Raw genomic sequence first — 22,330 nt, 5'->3', positions numbered from 1 at the left:
AATCAGCGGCAGGCATAGGGCAGCTGCCCGGCGGAAGTGGTGCTGGTATCCGCCTCTCCTAGCAAAGGGCAAGACAAGTGGGACCCTTCTTACGTCATCACGTTGTTTAAACCTGCTGGGTAAGATCTCCCGAGACTCCCGGAAAGGTCTACGTCACTACTCTGCGCCGGAAGACCCTGTTTCCACAAGCTCTTCCCTCAATTTCTGCCGCTTCCCCGGTACCTTAAAGTCCGGGGATATGAGCCGGAAGAGACGCCTCTTGGCCCCGGAGACTTTTGCATTGAAGAAGCGGCGGGAGCGAGGGCCTGTAGAAGCGGATCCTTTGAGGGGTGAATCAGGTAGGCGTGGCAGCCCCGGGGCAGGGCTGTAGACCCTAACTGGGAGGGACCTCACTTCCACTAGCCAGGTGTTTGGGGGAGACCCGCACCCCCATAGTTGTCCCTCACCCCCGCTTAATTCTGTCTCAATGTCCCCAATCAGGGTCTGCGCGCGCGGCGGTCGAGGAGCTAGTGCAGCTGTTCCCGAGAGGTCTGTTCGAGGATGCGCTGCCTCCTATCGTGCTGAGGAGCCAAGTGTACAGCCTCTTGCCGGACCGGACCGTGGCGGACCGGCAACTGGTGAGGGGCGTCAAGGCCACCACCGGAGGCCCCTTCCCTGCCTTGTGGGCACTCGCGAAGGCCAGCGTCAGACAGATCCTCAGTCGGTTCACCAGCTATCCAGCAAGCATCAGGCCAAATCAAGGAGACAGAAGAGCGAAGCTTTTAGGGAAGCAGTCGTGGGGCATACATAGTACGAGCGTCCATCTCTGGGAATGCAGGCATACATCAGATCACAACAGGCCTGGTCGGTTTAGTGGTGCTATTTCAGTCTTATAATGAAGGCGTTGAGCTAGTAGAGCATGTTAAACAGGAGAGAGAATGGTGTATTGGAGGTAATGCCATGCCTTTAAAGCTATTGCATCTGAGAACTGGGGAAGGCCTAACTTAGGGAAGTGTGGAAGATAGGGGGAGTGTGAGTGAGGCTTTGTGGAGAGTGATGAAGAGGGAGGAATTCATGGTAACTCCCAGGTTTTCCAGATGGTTGGTGAAGTGAATACAGGAGGAGCACACTGAGCTTTGGGGAGCATATGATGCATTTAATTTTGTACAAGTTGAGTTGGCATGTTTGTGGATCATCCAAAGTTGTTGGAGAGAATTTGGAGCCAGTAATAATAGAATTAAAAGTCATAGAGGTATGGATAGTGGGTTCAGAACATGGATGTAAGTGAGATCCAGTAGGAAAAGGGAGTGATTTTTTACAATGTTTGGAAGGTGGTGAAAGCAGTAGCTATTTCTTGCCAGAAAAATGCCTCTACAACAGACACACACATGCACACACAGTATTATGTATGATTTGTGGGGGAGTGTTTCACAGTTCCTCTGAGATCTAAGGTTAAAGACCCCAGGTTTAGAGTGTAAGATACTAGGGCCATATCCACAATGCTGGCAACACCATTATTTAGGGCAGTGTTACTCAATGTAATACTATATGGCCTTATTTCTACCTATTCTAATTTCTGAATTAGCAGCCCAGAATCGTCTGGGTTGCTAATTCAGAAATTAGAGGTTCTGAGATTTACCCAAGGTTAATGAATTAAGATATCTTGTAGGAGTGGGATGTAGGGATGTAGGAATCTACATTTTTAAATTACTGCTTCAGGTGATTCTTAATTTGCCTTAAAAATTGAGGCCTACTAATGTAAGAGAAAAACAGAGGAAGAGAAATCTGTGAAAGAGGCTGAGAAGGAATTGCCAGTTAAGAGAAATCCAGGAAGAGGTCTAATGTGAAAGTAAAGAGGTATTCAAGGAGGTTGGAGTAGTTGGTGGTGTTAAAACCTGCAACTCAAAGAATTTTCTCTGAAGAGGTCCAGTAAAATAAAAGCTGAAATCTCTCCATTGGAGTTAGCTAGTCACAAAAAGAAAGAAGAAAAGGAGAATGGAGACTTGTACAGTCTGATGAGAAAGCAGGTCAGATGGAACTAATTCTTTAAAAAGTATTTGTGATTTTTAGCCAGATGTAGTGGTGACTCGGGAGGCTGAGGCAGGAGAATTGCAAGTTTGAGGACAGCCTTGGCAACTTAAGGAGACCTTGTCTTAAAATAAAAAAATCAAAAGGACTAGGAATGTAAATCAGTGGTAGAATGCCCCTGGGTTCAATCCCTAGTACCACACACACACACACACACACACAAAGTATTGTTGTTTTTATATTTGTGTTAGCTTACATCTTTTATATTTCAAAAGAGTTTTAAAAATTACACAAAAGAAAATATAAATGTACACAGAGAATTTACAGAATGTTTATAAAGAAATACCTTGCCACCACCTAGGTCAAACTATAAAACATGGCCAATATTGTACATATCTTTCTCTGATCAAAATTCTTTACATCCTTGGGAGTTGGGAGTTGACCACCATTCAAACTGCTATAATTGTTACCTTGGTGTTCTTTATATCACCTGTGTACTTATTCGTAAATAACTAGCTTAATTTCCATCCCGCCCCCTTGTTTCGCTCCTAGGGATTGAACCCAGGGGCCAATTTGAGGCCAGCTTCAGCCACTAAACAAGACCCTATCTCAAAATAAAAAATGACAAATGACTGTGGTAAAGTAACCCGAGTTCAATCCCTAATACCAACACAAAAGTAAATAAGTAAATAAACAAATAAGTAAAAGTGGATAGTCTTATTTTTACATAGAGTAGTTTATGCATTGATAGGATACAATATGACTTATTTGATCCATGTATACAGTATGTAACCATCATATTAGATAATGATCATTTTCTTTTTCATTTATAATTTTGTGTTGAAAACTTTCCAGTTTTTCTTTTCTAGTTCTTTATAAAATTGTTTTCTGTATTATAGTTATCCTACCATGCTATAGAACAGTTATTCTGTTTACCTAACTGTATTTTGATAGCCATTATAAAAGATTGTCTTTTTGATAATTCCACTATAAAAGTCTTGGTATGTTTCATTTTTTTTTTTGTTTCCTGTGGGCCCAGTTATTTTTGGCCATGTGTCGGACAGATTTGATTAGATTAGCAAATGCTCTCCATGTCCCACTCCCACTGTGAGTTCTTGTTTCTGCTTAAATATTATATTAGGTCTGGTAATTTTTGTTATCTTTTGATCTCTTTAATGTTTAAACAATTTTAAAATAATATTTAGTATTTTAGTTAATTTCCAAGTAGGTGTTTGGTTCTTGCTATATTCCTATAGACAGGAATTCTAGTTTATTTTTATTCTGTTGTTGTTATTATCTTCAGTACTGGGAATTGAATTCAGAAAAACTCTACCACTGTGCTGAATCCCTTGTCCAGCTCTTTTTAATTTTTTTAATAGCTTTTTTATTTATTAATTTTTTTTTTTTTAATGTGGTGCTGAGGATTGAACCCAGTGCCTCATCGTGCTAGGCAAGTGCTCTACCTTAGCCACAACCCCAACTCTATTTTAAAATTTTGAGACAGGGTCTTGCTAAATTGCCCAAGCTGGCCTCAAACTTGTGTTCCTTCTGACTCAGCCTCTGGAAGAGCTGGGACTACAGGCATGTACCACTGCACCTGGCTATTTTTACTTGTTTTAAACATTTTATCCAATACTTCTCCCCACCTTCTGCCATCTGATATCTAGACTGTGGATTTCTTGAGGGAAGGGCCTCTGTCTTAATCACTGTTTTATCTCACTGCTTGGCATAGAACTGGTCTTAGAAAACATATTTTTTTTCACAGACAACTGATAAGTCAGGTGACTGGGAAGGTGGGTAACTAGTTGAAAAAGGCTGCTTGGTGTACCACCTGATTATATCCCCACACATTAAAATTCCCCAATTCTGGCAAACAAAGACTCCCTGCCCCATTGTGCCCAGAGTTTAACAACATCTTACCCTGAAATCCTTCTTTTCATTTCTATCTCTGTGGAAACAGAAGGAACTTCAAGAGCAGGGAGAAATCAGAATCATCCAGCTGGGCTTTGACTTGGATGCCCATGGAATTGTCTTCACTGAAGACTACAGGACCAGAGTATGTGTAGCTGTGTATGTGTGTGTCATGAGCAGGGGAGGGTGAGGAAATTGAGGAATGAAAAAATGATTTCCCTTATCCCATGTCCCATCAAGAGGGTTAGGGCTCTGGTAAGTGGTAAAATGAGGGAGAGGGAGTAGAGAAGTAGAGGAGGAGGAGGGGAAGGAGGAGGAGTGGAGGAAGGTCTTGAGTAAGAGGGAAATCAGGAAGAGAAATGCTGTCCTGGGAATGGAGATGGGTGGAGGGTAGGACTAGCCCATATCTCTCACCTTTGGTTCTAGGTCCTCAAGGCCTGTGATGGCCGACCGTACGCTGGGGCAGTACAGAAATTTCTGGCCTCCGTGCTTCCAGCCTGTGGGGACCTTAGTTTTCAGCAGGAACAAATGACACAGACCTTTGGCTTCAGGGATCCAGAGATCACGTGAGATTTGTAGGACCAACAGTCAAGCATCTGGTACCTCCCTGCCTTCTTCCAGTCCCATCCAAAATATCTTTTTCTTCCTAGTAAACCTGCCAAAAAAGGCTGACTCTTTTATGTAATAAAATGATCTAAGTTTATGTTCTTTCTTTCAAGAGAGGAGGCCTATCTTAACTTGGGGCTTTCGAAAGAACTCCAGACCAGAATTCAGGAGAGCTGAGTGACTTGACAAATACATGAGGGGGTTGGCAGAAACTATAGCTTTCTGATTTTATTCATGCTGGATCTAAGAGGATAGAGAATGGTATTAAATAACAGGAAAAGAATGGGCAGAAGGCAGTTCAGTATGGACAGTGGATTAAGCAAGGGCACAAAAACCTTAAATAGCATGCATGGTCCGAGCAGACACCTGCGCCAGGTTGGGTTTTCATATCTGGTCCCTGTTGCATGGTTCCCCATGTTTCTGGAAACTTGGTGCCCAAACATAAATAGATGGGGAGGACATATGGTTCTCAGAGTCCAGGCTGTGTCTCTTCTGACTTCCCCCGGCTGTAGGCACCTGGTAAAGGCCGGAGTCTTCACTGTCCGTGATGCTGGGAGCTGGTGGCTAGCTGTACCTGGAGCTGGGAGATTCATCAAGTACTTTGTTAAAGGTAACTTGTCTGCAACCAAGCCCTCAACCTCTCAAGAACATCCTTTGGTGGCTCCTCAGGCCTCTAGGCTTTATTCACCTTTTCTCTTTCCTGTACCACCTCTTCTCCAGGGCGCCAGGCAGTCCTTGGCATGGTCCGGAAGGCCAAGTACCGGGAGCTTCTCCTGTCGGAGCTCTTGGGTCGGCGGGCACCTGCCACAGTGCAACTTGGCCTTGCCTACCATGTACATGACCTCATTGGAGCCCAGCTGGTCGATTGGTGAGTCTTGCCCCTGGCCTGGGAGATGAAAGAGCAATGACCCAAGGTTGGATTTCTTCCCAACACAAGCTTAATTCACTATTGAAGCCCAGTTTCTCTCATTTTTCTCTGGGACCCAGGAACACCCCTTACCAAGTTGAGTTCTTCTCATACCTTGGGCCTACACTGTTGGCTTTAGTCTTATCTTTCTCCTGTATAGTGTCTCCACCACTTCTGGAACCATCCTTCGCCTGCCAGAAACGTGAGGATTCTGCTTGTCATTGCACATCTCCCAGAGTGGGGTGAGGGTCCTGGGGATCCTGCCCAACAATGACTGATCCAGGGTCACCTTGGGAAGGCCTGGAAGCCAGGAATGCTGCCGTGTATGCTGCTGAGGTTCAAGCTTGGGTTCTTTCTTGTGGTAGGCTCTAGGCAATATTTATCTGCCCTTCCACGAATCTGGAGCCAGAAACTGTGCCAAGGCCACCATGGCCACTGCCTATCAGGAAAGAAGGTGCTATTGTTCTATGTTGGGACAGGAAGGTGGGATTGCTGGGGAGGCTGGGGAAAGAGGGGTCTTGTACCCTATGTGTTGGATTGAAACTGCTAAATAAAATACTCTGCTTTCTGATATTTTCTGGATGTCCTTTATTTTGTGTGACGTGATTGGGTGTCTTATTTTGGGGTAGAGATAGGTAAAGCCAACCTTAGTTCTGAGCTTTTCTCCATTGCTCAGAGAGAACAAGGGTTAATTCTGGTATTCAGGCCAGTTCTCCCTGTAGGGTGGTGAGGTTGCACCCCATTTCTTAAACCACAGGCTTTCGGTTACGGCCTACAGAATGCGAAAGGCTATAGAGGTTCAGTTTGTGTCAGGGTAAAAGTAAGAGGCAAGGGTCTTAGAAGCCCATCCTTGTTTTGTTAGGTGTGTACATCTAGGCCACATTGGGTCCTCGCAGGCTCATGAAACATGAGCACAATTACATGTGTACACACACAGGTATACCCAGTTAGAGGGCAGTGCCCAGGCACCAGGATGAGGAGGGTTAATAGGGAAGGCAAGATCCATCTCTAGGCCAAGATTTCTCCAGATTTCCTCAGACCCTGGTGTCCTGGCTGCCCCGAGTCCCCAACCCCCAACACCTGGGCCTGGGGCCAGTTGCATTTCTTGACTGTCACGTGGTTTCCCGGCTTAGCTGGGGTAAGGGAGGAGCAACATCCAGAGTCAACTCTGCCCTGAACCCTAAGTTGACCAGAAGGGAACAGACAGACAGACAGACCTGACTCCTCTTGGATTCTCCAGCCATGAGGCTCCTCTGGGGGCTGATCTGGGCATCCAGCTTCTTTGTCTTGTCTCTGCAGAAGCCCAGGTACTAAAGGCAATCAATATGCTGGGTGCTTGGGTGGAGGCAGGGCTGGTGATAGAACCCAACTCGGGAGTGAGGGAGAGCTGGTGTGGAAGGGTCAGGGTCAAGTCTGTGACACCCCTCTCCTCAGGTTGCTTCTGTTCTCGCCTTCTGTGGTTCATCTGGGGGTCCCCCTATCAGTGGGGGTGCAGCTCCAGGATGCCCCCCGGGGACAGGTAGTGAAAGGATCACTTTTCCTGAGAAACCCAAGCCGAAATAATCACCGCTGCTCCCCAAAGGAGGACTTTACCCTCAGCTCAGAAAAAGACTTTGTGCTCCTCAGTCTCCAGGTAACTGACTCCCATCCTCTGCTGCTGTTTCTGGGGGCCTCCCCAATGTTCCCCTCTATAATCTTGCCAATGACTGGCTTCTTCACTGGCTTTCCTTCCTCTCTTCCCACCTCAGTGGTCTCCTTCCTGTTGCTGTGTTGCTCTCTCTGATATTTTTCTTCTGTGTCTGTCTCTGACCTGCTCCTTCTCCTTCTTCTGACAGATCCCCCTGAATGATGCAAAGAGTTGTGGCCTCTTTGAACTACGTAGAAGCCCTGAGGTCCAGCTAGTGGCCCAGTCATCATGGCTGAAGGACTCCCTGTCTAGAACAACAGATATTCAGGGTGTTAACCTGCTCTTCTCCTCTCGTCGGGGACACCTTTTTTTGCAGACTGACCAGCCCATTTACAACCCTGGCCAACGGGGTAAGCACAGGCCTCAGGCCCTCTACTTTAACTCCCTCCCAACCCACTCAGGACATGTTTGGTTCTCCTTAATGTGAGGTAACCTGAAAGAAAGCGCCATTGGGCCTTTCCCTCCCTTTGGGCCTACCCTCCCTTTGGGCCTACCCTCCTTTTGCACACGGACTCCTGCTCATCTCTCATTCTGCATTCCCAGTTCGGTACCGGGTCTTGTCACTGGATCAAAAGATGCGCCCATCCACTGACACCCTCACGATCATGGTTGAGGTGAGTCCCCTGACTGGCCTTCTGACCCTGGCTGCCGCTGTGACTTCCCACATGAGACCACTTCTATTCCCCTTGTAGAATTCTTTTGGCCTCCGTGTGCTCAAGAAGGAGGTCCGCGTTCCTTCACCCATCTTCCAGGATGACTTCACGATTCCAGACATCTCAGAGTGAGCTACCCCCACCTGGGAGTTATCCCTGTCTACACCACTCCAATTCCCATTTCCTTTTGGGCTGTCCACCTTCAACATGGTCACATCCCAGATACCCTGGCCCTGGGCCTCCTGAGCCTCTGGTTTATCCCCTTAGACCTACTCCTAGGGAACCAGGCTGCTGGCTCTCTGTGGTTCTCCTGCATAGGTGAGTTGAGTCCCTTCCTTGTCCATCCTCAGACCAGGGACCTGGAAGATCTCAGCCCGATTCTCAGACAGTCTGGAATCCAACAGAAGCACCCTGTTTGAGGTGAAGAAATATGGTGAGTGCTGGAGATATGAAGGACAGGTAGCTTCTTTCATGAAGGAAAAAAGGGGTAGAAGGAGAGATGGTGGGACAGGGCAGGACCAGGGAGGTATGGGCACTACAGACCAGAGGGGAGGGGGTCTTAGAAGGATACTTTCACTAGGGTATGACCTGCTTACCCCTTTGTTCTGGGTCAGTCCTTCCCAACTTTGAGGTGAAGATCACCCCTGGAAAGCCCTACATCCTGACTGCACCTGGCTATCTTGGCGAAATTGAATTAGACATCCAGGCCAGGTAACAGCTCCTGCTCCTGCCAGGTCCTGTTCCCATGCAGAATGAACAGGGTATAGAGCCCCGCTTCCTTCCTTCCCGGATTATTATTTCTACCAGGCCTCAGCCTCCCTTCTTCCTCTTCTCCCTTTGGTAATAGGTACATCTATGGGAAGCCAGTGCAGGGGGTAGCATATGTGCGCTTTGCCCTCCAGGATGAGGATGGTAAGAAGACTTTCCTCCGGGGGCTGGAGACTCAGAACAAGGTAGGAAAGAGGTGGGGAGAGGTGGGGAGCAGAGAAGTGGAGAACTCCAGTCTCACCCCATGTCCTGTTTTCCTACTCCATGCCCTAGTTGGTGGAAGGCCAGAGTCACATTTCCCTCTCAAAGGATAAGGTCCAGGGTACCCTGGAGAAGCTTAATATTGGTATTGCTGACCTCCAAGGACTGCGTCTGTATGTTGCAGCAGCCATCATTGAGTCTCCAGGTAGGTGACTCCCCAGTAAAATCTAGCCCCTTGTCTCTGACCTCTGAGCTGACTGTATTAATCATCATCCCATCATCCTAACCACTACCTGAGAGAGTCAGCTTATAAATACAGATTTGTTTTGACTCATGGTTTTGGAGATTCCAGTTCATGACCAGTTGACCCCTTTACTTTGGGCTTGTGGTGAGGCAGCGCCTCCTGGTAGGAGTGTATGTTGAAGCAAAACTGCTCCATTCATGGCTGGGAAGCAAAAGAAAGGAAGAGTAAGGGTCCTGGGTCCCACTATCACCTTTGAGGGTGTGCCCCCAATAACCTGAAGTCTTCCCACTAGGCCTCACCTTATTAAGGTCCCATTACCTCCCACTATTGCCACACTAGGGACCAGTCCTTTTCCATATGGACCTTTGAGGGACATTCAAGATCCGAATTATAGCATTGATCGTGTTCTCTAGCACCTGCACCACCCCGGACTTCTGCTACCTCATATCAGGCCTAAAGACAGGAAGGACCCAAAAGACCTTGTCTTTTTCCAACTTTGTCTTTGCATGGGTCTGCCCCTTTCCCCATCTTGGTTTATTTATTTATTGTTTTGCTCATTTGTCCATCAGCTCACTCATCCAGCGCACCTCTGTGTGCAGGTCCTTTGTTGGGCCTCAGCAAATGGAGATGAATACTGTTCAGCCTGGGTGCTAAGGAGCTCATTGTCTTAGGGTGGGGCATGCTCAAGCTGTCCCCTCACCTTCCCATTCCTCTTTCCCAGAGCTCTGTCCTCCACATTCTCACTGCCATTTGTCTTGCAGGAGGGGAGTTGGAGGAGGCAGAGCTTACATCCTGGCGTTTTGTGTCGTCTGCCTTCTCCTTGGATCTTAGCAAGACCAAGCGACACCTTGTACCTGGGGCCCCCTTCCTACTGCAGGTTGCTCCTGGGGAGGCAGGATTGGCGGGGAGTGAGTGTTGGTCAGGAGGGTCCTGTGTCTTGCTGACCACCCCCTTTTACCAGCCTCTTTATCCCCCACGTAGGCCCTGGTCCGTGAAATGTCAGGCTCCCCAGCTTCTGGCATTCCTGTAAAAGTTTCTGCCACTTTGTCTTCTGAGTCAGTTTCTAAAATTCAAGACTTTCAACAAAACACAGATGGGACTGGCCACATCAGCATTCCCATCGTTGTCCCGAAGACTATCACAGAACTGCAGCTCTTGGTAGGGCTCCCCTGTCCCTTGGGGACAGTGGGGGAGGAGAGGAAGTGTCCACAGCCCAACTTGAGAGGAGTGGGGTACATGGGTCCTTGCCATTGACCCTGTCCTGACCTGTCCCTCTCTCCAGGTGTCTGCAGGCTCCCTCTATCCAGCCATAGCCAGGCTCACTGTGCGAGCCCCACCTTCAGGAGGTTCTGGCTTTCTGTCTATTGAGCGGCTGGATCCTCGACCCCCTCGTGTAGGGGACACTCTCAACTTGAACCTGCAAGCCATGGGCATCAGTGGGGACACCTTCTCTCATTATTACTACATGGTGTGCATAGCTGGGGAGTAGAGGAGGGCAGGGTGCAGGGAACAGCCCCCTGGACAGGTTGGGTGCAGCTTCAAGGGTGGGGATGTTCAATGAAGAGGAAACCACTCTTGTCCTCTTCTTCGTGGCCCAGATCCTATCCCGGGGAGAGATCGTGTCTGTGAATCGAGAGGACAGGAGGGCCCTGACCTCGGTCTCTGTGTTTGTGGACCATCGCCTAGCACCCTCCTTCTACTTCGTGGCCTTCTATTATCATCGAGGCCTCCCAGTGGCCAACTCCCTGCGAGTGGATGTCCAGGCTGAGGCCTGCGAGGGCAAGGTGACTGGGGTTGGAAGAGGTGTTGTGTGTTAACGGGATTAAGAAAGGAAGACAGGGTGATTGCTAGAAGGGCATGGATTTAGTTTGGGTACAGTGAGGTTGTGTGGGATTGAAAGAAGCTCTCCCTACTCTGACTGCCCCCACCGCCCATCTCTGCCAGCTGGAACTGAACCTGGATGGTGCCAAGGACTATCGTAATGGGGAGAATGTAAAGCTGCATCTGCAAACAGATTCTCAAGCCCTGGTGGCCCTGGGAGCTGTGGACACAGCTCTGTATGCTGTGGGTGGCAGGTCCTATAAGCCCCTGGACATGAGCAAGGTTGGTTGAGCCCTCTCCCCTGTCTTTTTGCCCCCTATGGCTCTTTCCCCTGCTTCCCTGAGCCCAAGTACTGAGCTCAGTTCCTAGATCTCACTTGAGCTCCTAACAGACCCTTCCTATTCTTCTCCCAGGTCTTGGACCTTGTCCATTTCTCCTCTTGGCCTCTGCTCTCTATTTTCCCGCTCTATATCTCTTTCATATTTGTCCATGTCCTGCCCTCTTGCTCATAGCCGAGTGGCTGATCTTGCCCCCCAGACACTCTCGCCTCCAGTTTCCTGCTTTTTCTTACCAGGTCTTTGAAGTTATGAATAGCTATGACCTTGGGTGTGGTGCTGGAGGTGGGGACAGTGCCCTTCAGGTGTTCCAGGCAGCGGGTCTGGCCTTTTCTGATGGAGAGAAGTTGACGTCCGTTAGAAAGAGTGAGAACAGTGGTGGAAAGAGAGTGGGTGAGGGGAAGATGAGGAAGGAGGAAGGGCCTGTGGGGTCAAGGAAGAAGAGGGGCAGGAGGGATGGGCAGGGGAAGGGGAGGAGAGGAGAGGCAGGACTTGACTGTAGACTTGCTCTCTACCAGGTCTGAGCTGTCCCAAGGAGAATAAAATCCGGAAAAAGAGAAATGTGAACTTCCAAAAGGCATTTAGTGAGAAGTGTGAGTTGTGGGCACCCATGAAGCAACTTAAGTTGTCCACTTGTTTCTGGATCAGGGTAGAGATCTGTCTCTCTGCCCTTTTACTCCTCAGTGAGCCAGTAGGTGGTATGTGGGACCAAGAAACCAAGTTCTGGGGTTGAAGTAACTGGGTTGGTGGCTGTCTCCCCACATTTATGTTCTCGAGGCAAGTCCTTGTGGGTCTAGGGGTTGGGATGGGGGCTGAGGCGTGTCTGATTTGGTCCCTTGCTCTTACCCTCACCTGGCCTGCAGTGGGCCAGTATTCTTCACCTGAAGCCAAGCGCTGCTGTCAGGATGGGCTGACACGGCTACCCATGGCACGCTCCTGTGAGCAGCGAGTAGCTCGTGTGTTGCAGCTGGCCTGCCGGGAGCCCTTCCTGTCCTGCTGCCAGTTTGCTGAGAGCCTGCGTAAGAAGAACAGGACAAGGGGCCAGGTGGGCCTCGCCCGAGGTGAGGGGCTAGGTGGGGTGGGGGACAGGCAGTGGTGCCTGGAAGGGCAGAAGGGTCCCTCCTCACTCCCATCCCCCATGGCTCCCAGCCCTGGAGGTCCTACAGGAAGAGGAACTGATGCATGAAGATGATATTGTGGTGCGCAGCTTCTTCCCAGAGAACTGGCTCTGGAGAGTGGAGACAGTGGACCGTTCCAAAATGTGAGGACCTGGGGGACCTTGCTTTTTCTCTGGGTTAGGTCTAGGACCAGCCCTGGGTGTGACAGGGCTTCTCCACCTCTCCTGCTAGATTGTCATTGTGGCTCCCTGACTCTCTGACCACGTGGGAGATCCATGGCGTGAGCTTGTCCAAAAGCACAGGTAAGGTTGCCCTGCCTGGGCCTCAGGCTGCCTTTCTCCCATTTCTCTTTGACCTAGGCACCCTGCTTAACCCTTTGCTCTCAGTAGAAGAAGGGGTTCCAGGGATCTGGGGAAGTCTCTATTAGCATGCACCTGGGTTGATCCTGAGAGAAGGGGCAGGCTAATGGCAGAGCTGGGTCATACCCTGCTCTCCACTGACCTCTGCTCCCCATGCCCAAATTCCCCATCCATCAGGTTTGTGTGTGGCTACACCGGTCCATCTCCGAGTGTTCCGCGAGTTCCACCTGCACCTCCGCCTGCCCGTCTCTGTCCGCCGCTTTGAGCAACTTGAGCTGCGGCCTGTCCTCTATAACTACCTGGATAAAAACCTGACTGTGAGGCCCCTTGGGAGCCTGAGCACATGGGGGTGGGTGGGGGAACCAGGGACAGGTGGGGATGGAAACCCTAACTGGTCTGGGGCTCTGGCCATCCCCATTTTGTTGCCCCCAGGTGAGCGTCCATGTGTCCCCAGTGGAGGGGCTGTGTCTGGCTGGGGGCGGAGGGCTGGCCCAGCAGGTGCTGGTGCCTGCAGGCTCTGCCCGGCCCGTTGCCTTCTCTATGGTGCCCATGGCAGCTGCTGCTATGTCCCTGAAGGTGGTGGCTCGAGGATCCTTTGAATTCCCTGTAGGGGATGCAGTGTCCAAGGTTCTGCAAATTGAGGTGGGGAGCAACCCCTGAATCCAAGTCCCTGGACTCCCAGATTTATCCCCCATCCTCAGTTCATCCTCTGCTGTCCAGACCAGTGTTCTTGTACCCAAAACCAGTGTTTTGTTACACTTACATCTTCTATTGTTGTGACCTAACACTCCCTGAAGTTGGAACAGTCCCAGGGGAGTTTGCAGTGGGGGAGGGGGAAGGCTATAGACCTATCTGATGTCTCACAGCCATGTTTCTCCGAGACAGAAGGAAGGGGCCATCCACAGGGAGGAGATTGTCTATGAACTCAACCCCCTGGGTGAGTGACCCCTACCCCAGTCATCAGTTTCCTAAGGAGATTGTGGGGTGATAGGGATGTGGATAGAAGGACCGACTGCTAACTTTTCCCATCTTCCCAGACCACCGAGGCCGGAGCTTGGAAATTCCTGGCAACTCTGATCCAAATATTATCCCTGATGGAGATTTCAGCAGCATCGTGAGAGTTACAGGTGGGGGTGACCTTCAGTCCCTTCCTGATGGGTCCACATGTGAAGCCTGTGGATCCCTGTTTTGACCCTAAGACCCACTCTCATCCTCAACCCTCTCTCTCTTCGTAGCCTCGGATCCATTGGAGACCCTTGGCTCTGAGGGGGCCTTATCCCCAGGGGGCCTAGCCGCCCTCCTGAGGCTTCCCTATGGCTGTGCTGAACAAACCATGATCTACTTGGCTCCCACACTGGCAGCCTCCCACTATCTGGACAAGACAGAACAATGGAGCAAACTGCCCCCTGAGACCAAGGATCGTGCCGTGGATCTCATCCAGAAAGGTTCTGGGTGCAGGGCCAAGCAGGACTAGGGGTTGGGAGGGCAAGTAATGGAAGATGGGCAGCCCAGAAGGCTAGAGAGGGGAAGCAGGGGGAAGCATGGCCTCGGGCACAAACAGTGGAAGAATGTGTGACACCTTAGCAGCCCCCTCTCCTCTCTAAGGCTACATGCGGATCCAGCAGTTTCGGAAGACAGATGGTTCCTTTGGGGCTTGGTTACACAGGGACAGCAGCACCTGGTGAGATTGGAAGGGGGCCCTGGAGGTTGAATAATCAGATACCCGGGAAGCGGGACTGTGTCTGCAGAGGGAACGCTCCTATCCCCATCTGTCCCTTCCTTCCCACTAGGCTCACAGCCTTTGTGCTGAAGGTTCTAAGTTTGGCTCAGGAGCAGGTGGGCGGCTCACCTGAAAAACTGCAGGAGACAGCCAGTTGGTTGCTGTCCCAGCAACAGGCAGACGGCTCATTCCAGGACCCATGTCCAGTTATCCACAGGGCCATGCAGGTGTGGATGTGCTGGGAGACTGGGCCAAGGAGCACCTCCAGCAAAAACTGTCTCTGCCTCTTTCCCTCCTGAATGACATCTTTTCTCCCCTCTCTAGGGGGGTTTGGTGGGAAATGATGAGACTGTGGCTCTTACTGCTTTCGTGGTCATTGCCCTTCAGCATGGGCTGGCTGTCTTCCAGGACCAGAGTGCACAGCAATTGAAGCAGAGAGTGGTAAGGACACCTATGGGTTTTCCCATCACTGGAACTCAGGCATTCAGACCCAGTTCTCCCAGGAGTCCAGACCCTCCTCCTTGCTTTCTTCCAGGAAACCTCCATCTCAAAGGCAAACTCATTCTTGGGGGAGAAAGCAAGTGCTGGGCTCCTGGGTGCCCATGCAGCTGCCATCACGGCCTATGCCCTAACTCTGTCCAAGGCTTCCCAGAACCTGCGGGATGTTGCCCACAACAACCTTATGGCCATGGCCCAGGAGACTGGTGGTAAGGACAAGGGAGTTCTGGCAGTGACTCTGTTGGCTTGTGGGGAGAGGATGGTCCTTGTGATACCTGGATATATCTAGAAAGAGAAAGAATGGAGACCCTGAGAAGGAATTAAAGCATAAGCAGGGAGGATTTGGGAATAGAATCAGGAAAGCCTGACAGAAGGGAGTCAGAGGAAGGTAACTGGGATCCTCTCCCTATCTGTTGCCCTATTTGCCTTTGGGTCTCCCTTCTTTTCCAGATTACTTGTACTGGGGCTCAGTCACTGGTTCTCAGAACAATGTCGTGTCACCCACCCTGGCTCCTCGCAGTCCAGCAGACCCCATGCCCCAGGCCCCAGCCCTGTGGATTGAAACCACAGCCTATGGCCTGCTGCACCTGCTGCTTCGAGAGGGCAAAGCAGAGCTGGCCAATCAGGCGGCATCCTGGCTCACCCATCAGGGCAGCTTCCAAGGGGGATTCCGCAGCACTCAGGTAGGAGTTGCCATGGGCTCTGGGGCTGGCTAGTTCTGAGACCAAGTGCTGAGTCCTACCTGGCCTGACCTTCTTAGGACACAGTGATTGCGCTGGATGCCCTGTCTGCGTACTGGATCGCCGCCCACACCACTGAGGAACGGGGACTCAATGTGACTCTCAGTTCCATAGGCCGCAGTGGGTTCAAATCCTATGTGCTTCAGCTGAACAACCACCAAATTAAAGGGATAGAGGAGGAGCTGCAGGTGAACGCACTCACACCTGGGTTGCCATGAAAACTGGGCCAGTCTAGAAGCCATCCCCACTGTCACCCTTCAGGAATCCCTGTGGCCCTCTTCCAGAGGTCCTCCTAGGAAGATTTTCTGTCTGTGTCACCAAACTTCTGAGCTTTGCTTTTCTCAGCCATAAATCATATATATGTGGAGTCTGTCCCACATGGTTTTAGGAGGCTCAAGTGAGAGAATGCATACAAAGGTGGAGACTTTTAGAAATGTGAGGTGGGATATTTTAAGGGAAGAGGTAAATTATTAGAGCAACAAACTGATTTCCGTCTGTCCTTCTGATGTCTGTTTCTCTTTTTTGTTCCTGAAAGTTTTCCCTGAGCAACAAGATTAATGTGGAAGTGGGAGGAAACAGCAAGGGAACCTTGAAGGTAAGGCTGACGGTGCAAGTGCCCAGTCAGGGGAGAGGCAGAGCCCACAGAAGAGGGAGGAGCTGGTGGTGAGGGGTCCCTAGAGGCTGAACTTATAGTCAGGGGAAAGAAGAAGCTACCTCAGGGTTGGTATCCCCTGCTTCCATCCTGGGCCTTTCCCTTTTGCTCTGGTCTCCGCCTTTTCTGGGCATTTGTCATTTCCTTTATCTTCACATCTTGTTCCCAGCCAAGGTTCTATCTCCTGATCCAGAGGCTCAACACATTCCACAGTACCTCAGACACAGCAGGTCTCAAACCCCTTCTTTCTCCTATGTCCCTTATCTGAGTGATGGGATCCCCTTCTGCCCAGGAGCCCAGCCACCACTCTAGATGCCATCTAGAAGTACCCAGAGCATCTCCTTATAGACTCTGTAACTCCTGCTCTGCTCCCCTGCTGTCTAGGGCCTTTTCACTTGTGTCCTAGAGCCCTTGTCACTTGTCCTAGAGCCCTTGTTAAGATGGTCTTGGCCCTTCCTCCCATTTCTCCACTCTGATCCATTGTCCACATAGCAACGAGACTGACCTGAAAACACCAGTCAGATTCACCTAGAAAAAAAGTCACACTGGGGTCCCTGCCTACCTTTCTGGCCAGACCACACATCCACACAGCTCTCCCTGCATATATGCACTCCCTCTGCTCCCTGTACCATGGAACAAGCTCATTCTCCTCCTTCCAGCCTCAGCCAGAACCCTTTCCTGAGCTTTCCGTTCCAGCCTCCTGTGTGCCTTCTAGAGCGCTGACTTCCTTGGGCAGCCCTGCATCATCATCTCTGTCTCATGTCGTACCCAGCAGCCCATCTGGTGTCCACTTATGGTTGGACCATTAAGATGGGCTAGGGCTTTAGACCCCTCATCCCAAGGTGATGCCCTTAAGTCTGTACCCCAAGCATCGTATGTCCTCTTTCTGCCCCTTGCTGAGCCAGGTCCTGCGTACCTACAATGTCCTGGACATGAAGAACACAACCTGCACGGACCTTCAGATTGAGGTGTCAGTCATAGGCCATGTAGACTACACAAGTGAGTGTTGGAGTGGGGAGGCCTTGGGCCCTGAGGGGCTGATGTAGGGCTGAGTGGCCTCCCAGTCATTTCTCACCATGCTGCCCTGTGCAGGGGAAGCAAATGAGGATTATGAGGATTATGAGTATGAGGAATTTCCAGCCAGTGATGACCCAGGTGTCTATACCCAGCCTGTGACACCCCTGCAGCTGTTTGAGGGACGGAGGAACCGCCGTAGGAGGGAGGTGCCCAAGGTGGCAGAGGAACAGGAATCCAGAGTGCAGTATACTGTGTGCATCTGGTGCGTGCTGGGAGCTGAACAGACCATGTTGGGTGCAACCACTGGGCTAGGAGAATGGGGGTGGGACAGAAGCTGGGGCTGCGCATCTGGAACAGAGTAACATGGAACCTAAGCATCAGGCCACATTTCTCCACAGGCGAAATGGCAAGGTGGGGCTGTCTGGTATGGCCATTGCGGATATTACTCTTCTGAGTGGATTCCATGCCCTGCGGGCTGACCTAGAGAAGGTATGGTCAGCTACCCAGACCATCCCTCTCTGCCCTCAGGAACCTTGCTCCATCCCTGTAGTACCACCAGATGCTAAGCCCTGGCTTGTTTGAGGCCTAGGGCCACTGACCTGAAACTGTCTCCCCTTCTCCACAGCTGACCTCCCTCTCTGACCGTTATGTGAGTCACTTTGAGACGGATGGACCCCATGTCTTACTGTACTTTGACTCGGTGAGTGGGGAGGGGTGATACAGGAAGGGAATTGATGGCACTGGGATTACTGAATCTGTTATGAAGTTTCAGGGGGCAGCTGTGTCAGCAGCTCTTGAGAACCTAGAATGTAAGCAGGGAGCCAGGACAAAAATGAGACCCACGTGAGCCACAGCAGAATTAGAGGCAGTCTTCTTAGGTTATGGCAGATAACAGAGGCCCTAGTTATATTGGTAATGAGGACAAGGCTGTCAGGAGTGTGGCTTGAGGGCAGTTAGAATGCCTTGGAGGACAAGTCCTGCCACAATCCCAATGCAAGAATGGTACTGAAAGTCCAGTTTGAGAATCATCAACCTGGAAGGGTTTGTTGGGAGTCAGGGGGAAGAAGGAGGGCTCAGGCCTAGGAAGGAAAAGAGAAAAAAGGATTTTCCAGATGGAACCAGAGACGGTTCGGAAGCTTACTCAGTTTAAGGAGTCTTGCAGAGAATGTGTCCATAATTTAAGACTGCAGAGGGATTGGGACAAATAGTACTGGAGCAAGGTCACCATAAGTACAGTAAAGTTTATCAGAGACCTTGGGGATCAGTTTTTAGAGTTCTGGTGGCCGGAAGGTAACAGAATGTGAAGGATGGTAGAGATAAGATCAATAGCAATGGAATAGAAACAGGCCAAGTAAAGGCAGCCGGAAGCCTGCAGGCTGGGGAGTGATTCCCTAATCTTCCTTCCCCACCCGGTGCCAGGTCCCCACCTCCCGGGAGTGTGTGGGCTTTGGAGCTGTGCAGGAGGTGGCCGTGGGGCTGGTGCAGCCAGCTAGCGCCGTCCTATATGACTACTACAGCCCTGGTGAGCACTTGGGAACCACGTAGCATTTGGGGAGGTTTGGGTCGGCACCCTTATTTGGGATGCCAGGAACCAGCACAGTAAAAGGTGGAAGGGGGCTCCCTGAGATGGGGAGGTGTGGAGGAGGGACATGTGCCTTAACTCCACTCTTTGTTTTTCTCCAGAGCACAAATGTTCTGTGTTTTATGGGGCACCAACTAAGAGCAAACTTCTGTCCACATTGTGCTCTGCTGATGTCTGCCAGTGTGCTGAGGGTGAGAGGCAAGGTCTGGGCTAGGGCTGGGAAGATGGGCTGATGGGGCAAATGCACCCCTCATCTGGGCCTTCCACCTCAGGGAAATGCCCTCGACAGCGTCGTGCCCTGGAGCGGGGGCTGCAGGATGAGGATGGTTATAGGATGAAGTTTGCCTGCTACTATCCCCGTGTGGAATATGGTTAGTCTCTTCCCTCAGGGACCAGCTGTCTTGGTCTCTCTGGATTGTCTGTTCCTCTCACAGGCCCATGTGTGGCCTCTTTGCTGTCTGGGGTCTCTCAGCCTCTGCTGACCAACCTGCCTTCCCTTCCCCTCACCCTTGCCTAGGCTTCCAGGTTCATGTTCTCCGAGAAGATAGCAGAACTGCTTTCCGCCTCTTTGAAACCAGGATCACCCAAGTCCTGCACTTCAGTAGGAAGGGAGCCAAAGAGGCGGGCAACTGGGGGAGGCAGGGAGGTTTAGGTGTGGGGTCTGGCCAGCTGGAATCATGAAAGTTCAGACTGAGCACACGTTCTTAGCAACCTGGGCTTGCCTATAAGTGGGGAGTAATAGCACATGCCTATCAGGGACAGTAAGGGTTAAATGATAGCTGTGCAGAGCCCTGTGCTGCCCTTGGCCTTCCCTACCTCTCTAATGGCTCTTGCACATATTATCCCTTCAGCCAAGGATTCCAAGGCTGCTGCTGGTCAGACCCGCAACTTCCTGGTTCGAGCTTCTTGCCGCCTTCGCTTGGAGCCTGAGAAAGAATATTTGATCATGGGTCTGGATGGGGCCACATATGACCTCAAAGGAGAGTGAGTTATCTGGTCCCTTCTGTCTTGTTTTCCTCACATCGATGACCTTCCTTAGGGAACACCTCCCTGGCACCCATCCCTGTCCCTCAGAAGCCAAGGCCTTATGCTCTCTATTCTGCATGCCCATCCTCCTGACCTCTGCTGACAGCCCCTTTGTTCCCTGCAGCCCCCAATACCTGCTGGATTCAAATAGCTGGATTGAAGAAATGCCCTCTGAACGCCTATGCCGGAGCACCCGCCAGCGGGCAGCCTGTGCCCAGCTCAGTGACTTCCTCCAGGAGTATGGCACCCAGGGGTGCCAAGTGTGAGGGCTTCCCCTCTCTGCTTCCCAGGTGGAGCCTGAGCTGGAGAAAGGTGACGCTTGGCAGTGCAGCAACTCCTTGGCCTCTGAACACAGCCAGGGACAGGGTCACAATAAAGCCTTTTGCCAAAGTGTCAGTGTGTATCTCTAGGATTGAAAGCAGCTGCCATTCTGGGTTCTGGGGGGCCAAGGCCAGATTTGTATAATCTTGGACTCTCAGAGCCTGGGGACCCTTGGACTGGCCACCTCTGCCAGAACCCACCCTGATGATGACTCACTAGACCTTAGTACATCATGGGACCACCTCAAGCAGAACTGTGACCCAGCAGCCTGTTCCTCAAGGACCAGAGTGTACCCTGAGATGTTCCCAAGGAGCTCCATCGCCCAATGTCATCAGTCACCTGGGCCTTGGGCAGGGTTTGTGCTCAGTTGACACATCACTTCTTGCCAGATGAGCTGTGTCCAGTCCCATGTTCCTACTCTGACCTTGTGCAGTTGGCAGTCCTGGGGTCTGTTGAATTTAGCTGAGTCCTAGTCTGTTGAAATCCTGTTGACCCTTGATCCTGTTATCAATAGCATTAGGTATCTTAAGTTGTGCAATCCGATGATGATGTCTTCATCTGGGCACTGATTTTAAACAAGCCCAAAGGCTAACTATGATGTATTTGTTAATACTCTGAAGGAAATGATCATTCTACTGGGGACAACCCACTCTACTCTGTTTGCCTAGCTTTCTCCCACTTTGGTTGAACCCTTGGGATCTTAAGCGGTGACCTTAGAAATCCACCCAGGGGAATTTACTGAGATCAGTTTTGATGCCAACTGAGACAGTCCAGCAGCCCACCATTCAATCATTCAACAGAAATTCACAGAACTCTAATTCCATGCCATGCCCTGTGCCAGATGCCAGAAATATAGCCATCTGTTCCTCCTGTGCCAGAGCACCCACCAGTGCTCAGCCTGTGGCCAGCTCACTGTTGGAGAAAGCAGAAATGAGAATGAACACTCCCCATCCTTTGAAAAGTGTGATGTCAGGGAGCAGTGTGGTCCTGTGGGACATCCATTCCAGTAAAGGAGAGTGCCAGAGAACCAGGGAAGGCTTCCTAGAGGAGGTGACATAGAAATTATGTTCTGAAGGTTGAGAAGGAGTGCATGTCATTCATCATATTTGGGAGTTGGAGTAGGGGTGGAGCTGTCCACCAGTGTGTCAGCTTTCCACATCAGTCTCTTTTCAAATGGAGCCCCCCTCTTCTTCCATGCAACATCAAGCAGTTCTGACCTTCCTTAGCACTTCAGCACTTCCTTGGATTCTGCTTAAGTGACCCTCTTGTTGCCATTTCATCTCTCCCTAAGCCATTCTGCATGATGGCAGCATAAACTCATTTGCCAGTAGCTGCAACTGTGACAAGACACAGCTCGGGCCCAGGAGGTCGACCATGAAGAGGACGGCAGCTGTCACTGCCAACTTCAGAAGTCCCACCCTTCTAGTCTCCCTTCAGGGCAAGGCATGAATCCAGGCTGAGCCTGAGCCTCTTTTAGGACTCCAAACAGCAGGGAAGGTCAAGCTAGTAGGTGGCACTGCTGGGATTTCAACTGGGGCTCTCTAGCAGCACAGCCTGTGCTCTCGATAAACCCCCAGGGGAGAGGGACCCCCTGGTCCCAGGAGCTATCTGCAGAGATAGAGAGTTAGGGGAAAGCCTAAGCTCTTACCTCCCAGGCAGCCCTCTTTTCTAAGCCCCCAATTACCTCCTCACAAAAGTAGTCCCTGATAGTTACTTGATCCAGTGAAAATCCATCCCTTAAGACTACAATTCCAGAAGAGGAGTAGCCCCTGGTCAGTTTTGGCTATTGTGCTGCTTCCTGGACTTTGGTATTGATGCTCAGTAATGCTGGGAATCCACACTCTTCTTGGTCTGACCCTGTAACCTGTGGACCCTGGCACCAACAGCAACCCCTCTCTGCCTGCCTGGAAGCATGTCTCTTCTCTGCCAGCAGGGGAGAGAGGGGAGGAGTGACAGAGGAGGCAACTGCCACCTACAGGAATTTTTTTTTTCTGCCTCCTATTCCTGGTCTTCAAGGCCAGAGATCCCTTCCTTGCTTTCCTATTGTTGGGTTCTGCAAAACATCTCCGTATTTGTATAACAATTCTTATTTTTATCACACGAGTTTAGGTGTGTTATTTTTCTTTGGGACCAAAGAGAGATGCCACTAGCTGTTAA

General features: G+C 50.7%; 2 protein-coding genes across 2 annotated transcripts; both read left to right on the top strand.

The window, feature by feature from the left end:
* Whr1 (winged helix repair factor 1) lies at positions 1 to 6,004 on the top strand. The gene is made up of 7 exons (XM_027921925.2): positions 1 to 338; positions 481 to 617; positions 3,968 to 4,063; positions 4,345 to 4,484; positions 5,037 to 5,134; positions 5,245 to 5,392; positions 5,592 to 6,004. Exons 1-7 carry the CDS (start codon positions 239 to 241, stop codon positions 5,635 to 5,637), a joined length of 765 nt encoding a protein of 254 aa, XP_027777726.1. The 5' UTR covers positions 1 to 238; the 3' UTR covers positions 5,638 to 6,004.
* A 574-nt stretch (positions 6,005 to 6,578) lies between these two features.
* Positions 6,579 to 20,245, top strand: C4a (complement C4A (Chido/Rodgers blood group)). The gene is made up of 41 exons (XM_027921914.3): positions 6,579 to 6,738; positions 6,866 to 7,064; positions 7,267 to 7,468; positions 7,662 to 7,732; positions 7,811 to 7,899; positions 8,122 to 8,204; positions 8,386 to 8,482; positions 8,619 to 8,724; positions 8,813 to 8,945; positions 9,746 to 9,861; positions 9,966 to 10,142; positions 10,267 to 10,452; positions 10,583 to 10,768; positions 10,929 to 11,087; positions 11,380 to 11,506; positions 11,659 to 11,733; positions 12,004 to 12,201; positions 12,290 to 12,401; positions 12,490 to 12,560; positions 12,795 to 12,934; positions 13,050 to 13,259; positions 13,503 to 13,554; positions 13,655 to 13,744; positions 13,853 to 14,062; positions 14,223 to 14,298; positions 14,408 to 14,564; positions 14,662 to 14,778; positions 14,873 to 15,044; positions 15,286 to 15,518; positions 15,596 to 15,763; positions 16,111 to 16,170; positions 17,133 to 17,226; positions 17,320 to 17,506; positions 17,643 to 17,733; positions 17,870 to 17,944; positions 18,664 to 18,766; positions 18,928 to 19,017; positions 19,099 to 19,197; positions 19,344 to 19,427; positions 19,678 to 19,810; positions 19,977 to 20,245. Exons 1-41 carry the CDS (start codon positions 6,674 to 6,676, stop codon positions 20,116 to 20,118), a joined length of 5,235 nt encoding a protein of 1,744 aa, XP_027777715.1. The 5' UTR covers positions 6,579 to 6,673; the 3' UTR covers positions 20,119 to 20,245.
* Positions 20,246 to 22,330: the final 2,085 nt, after the last annotated feature.

Source organism: Marmota flaviventris, chromosome 6 (genome assembly GCF_047511675.1).
Source record: "Marmota flaviventris isolate mMarFla1 chromosome 6, mMarFla1.hap1, whole genome shotgun sequence".
In the NCBI taxonomy this organism is placed as follows: Eukaryota; Metazoa; Chordata; class Mammalia; order Rodentia; family Sciuridae; genus Marmota; species Marmota flaviventris.
Note: the sequence above shows the minus strand (reverse complement) of the source record. Positions and strands in the feature narration are given on the sequence as shown.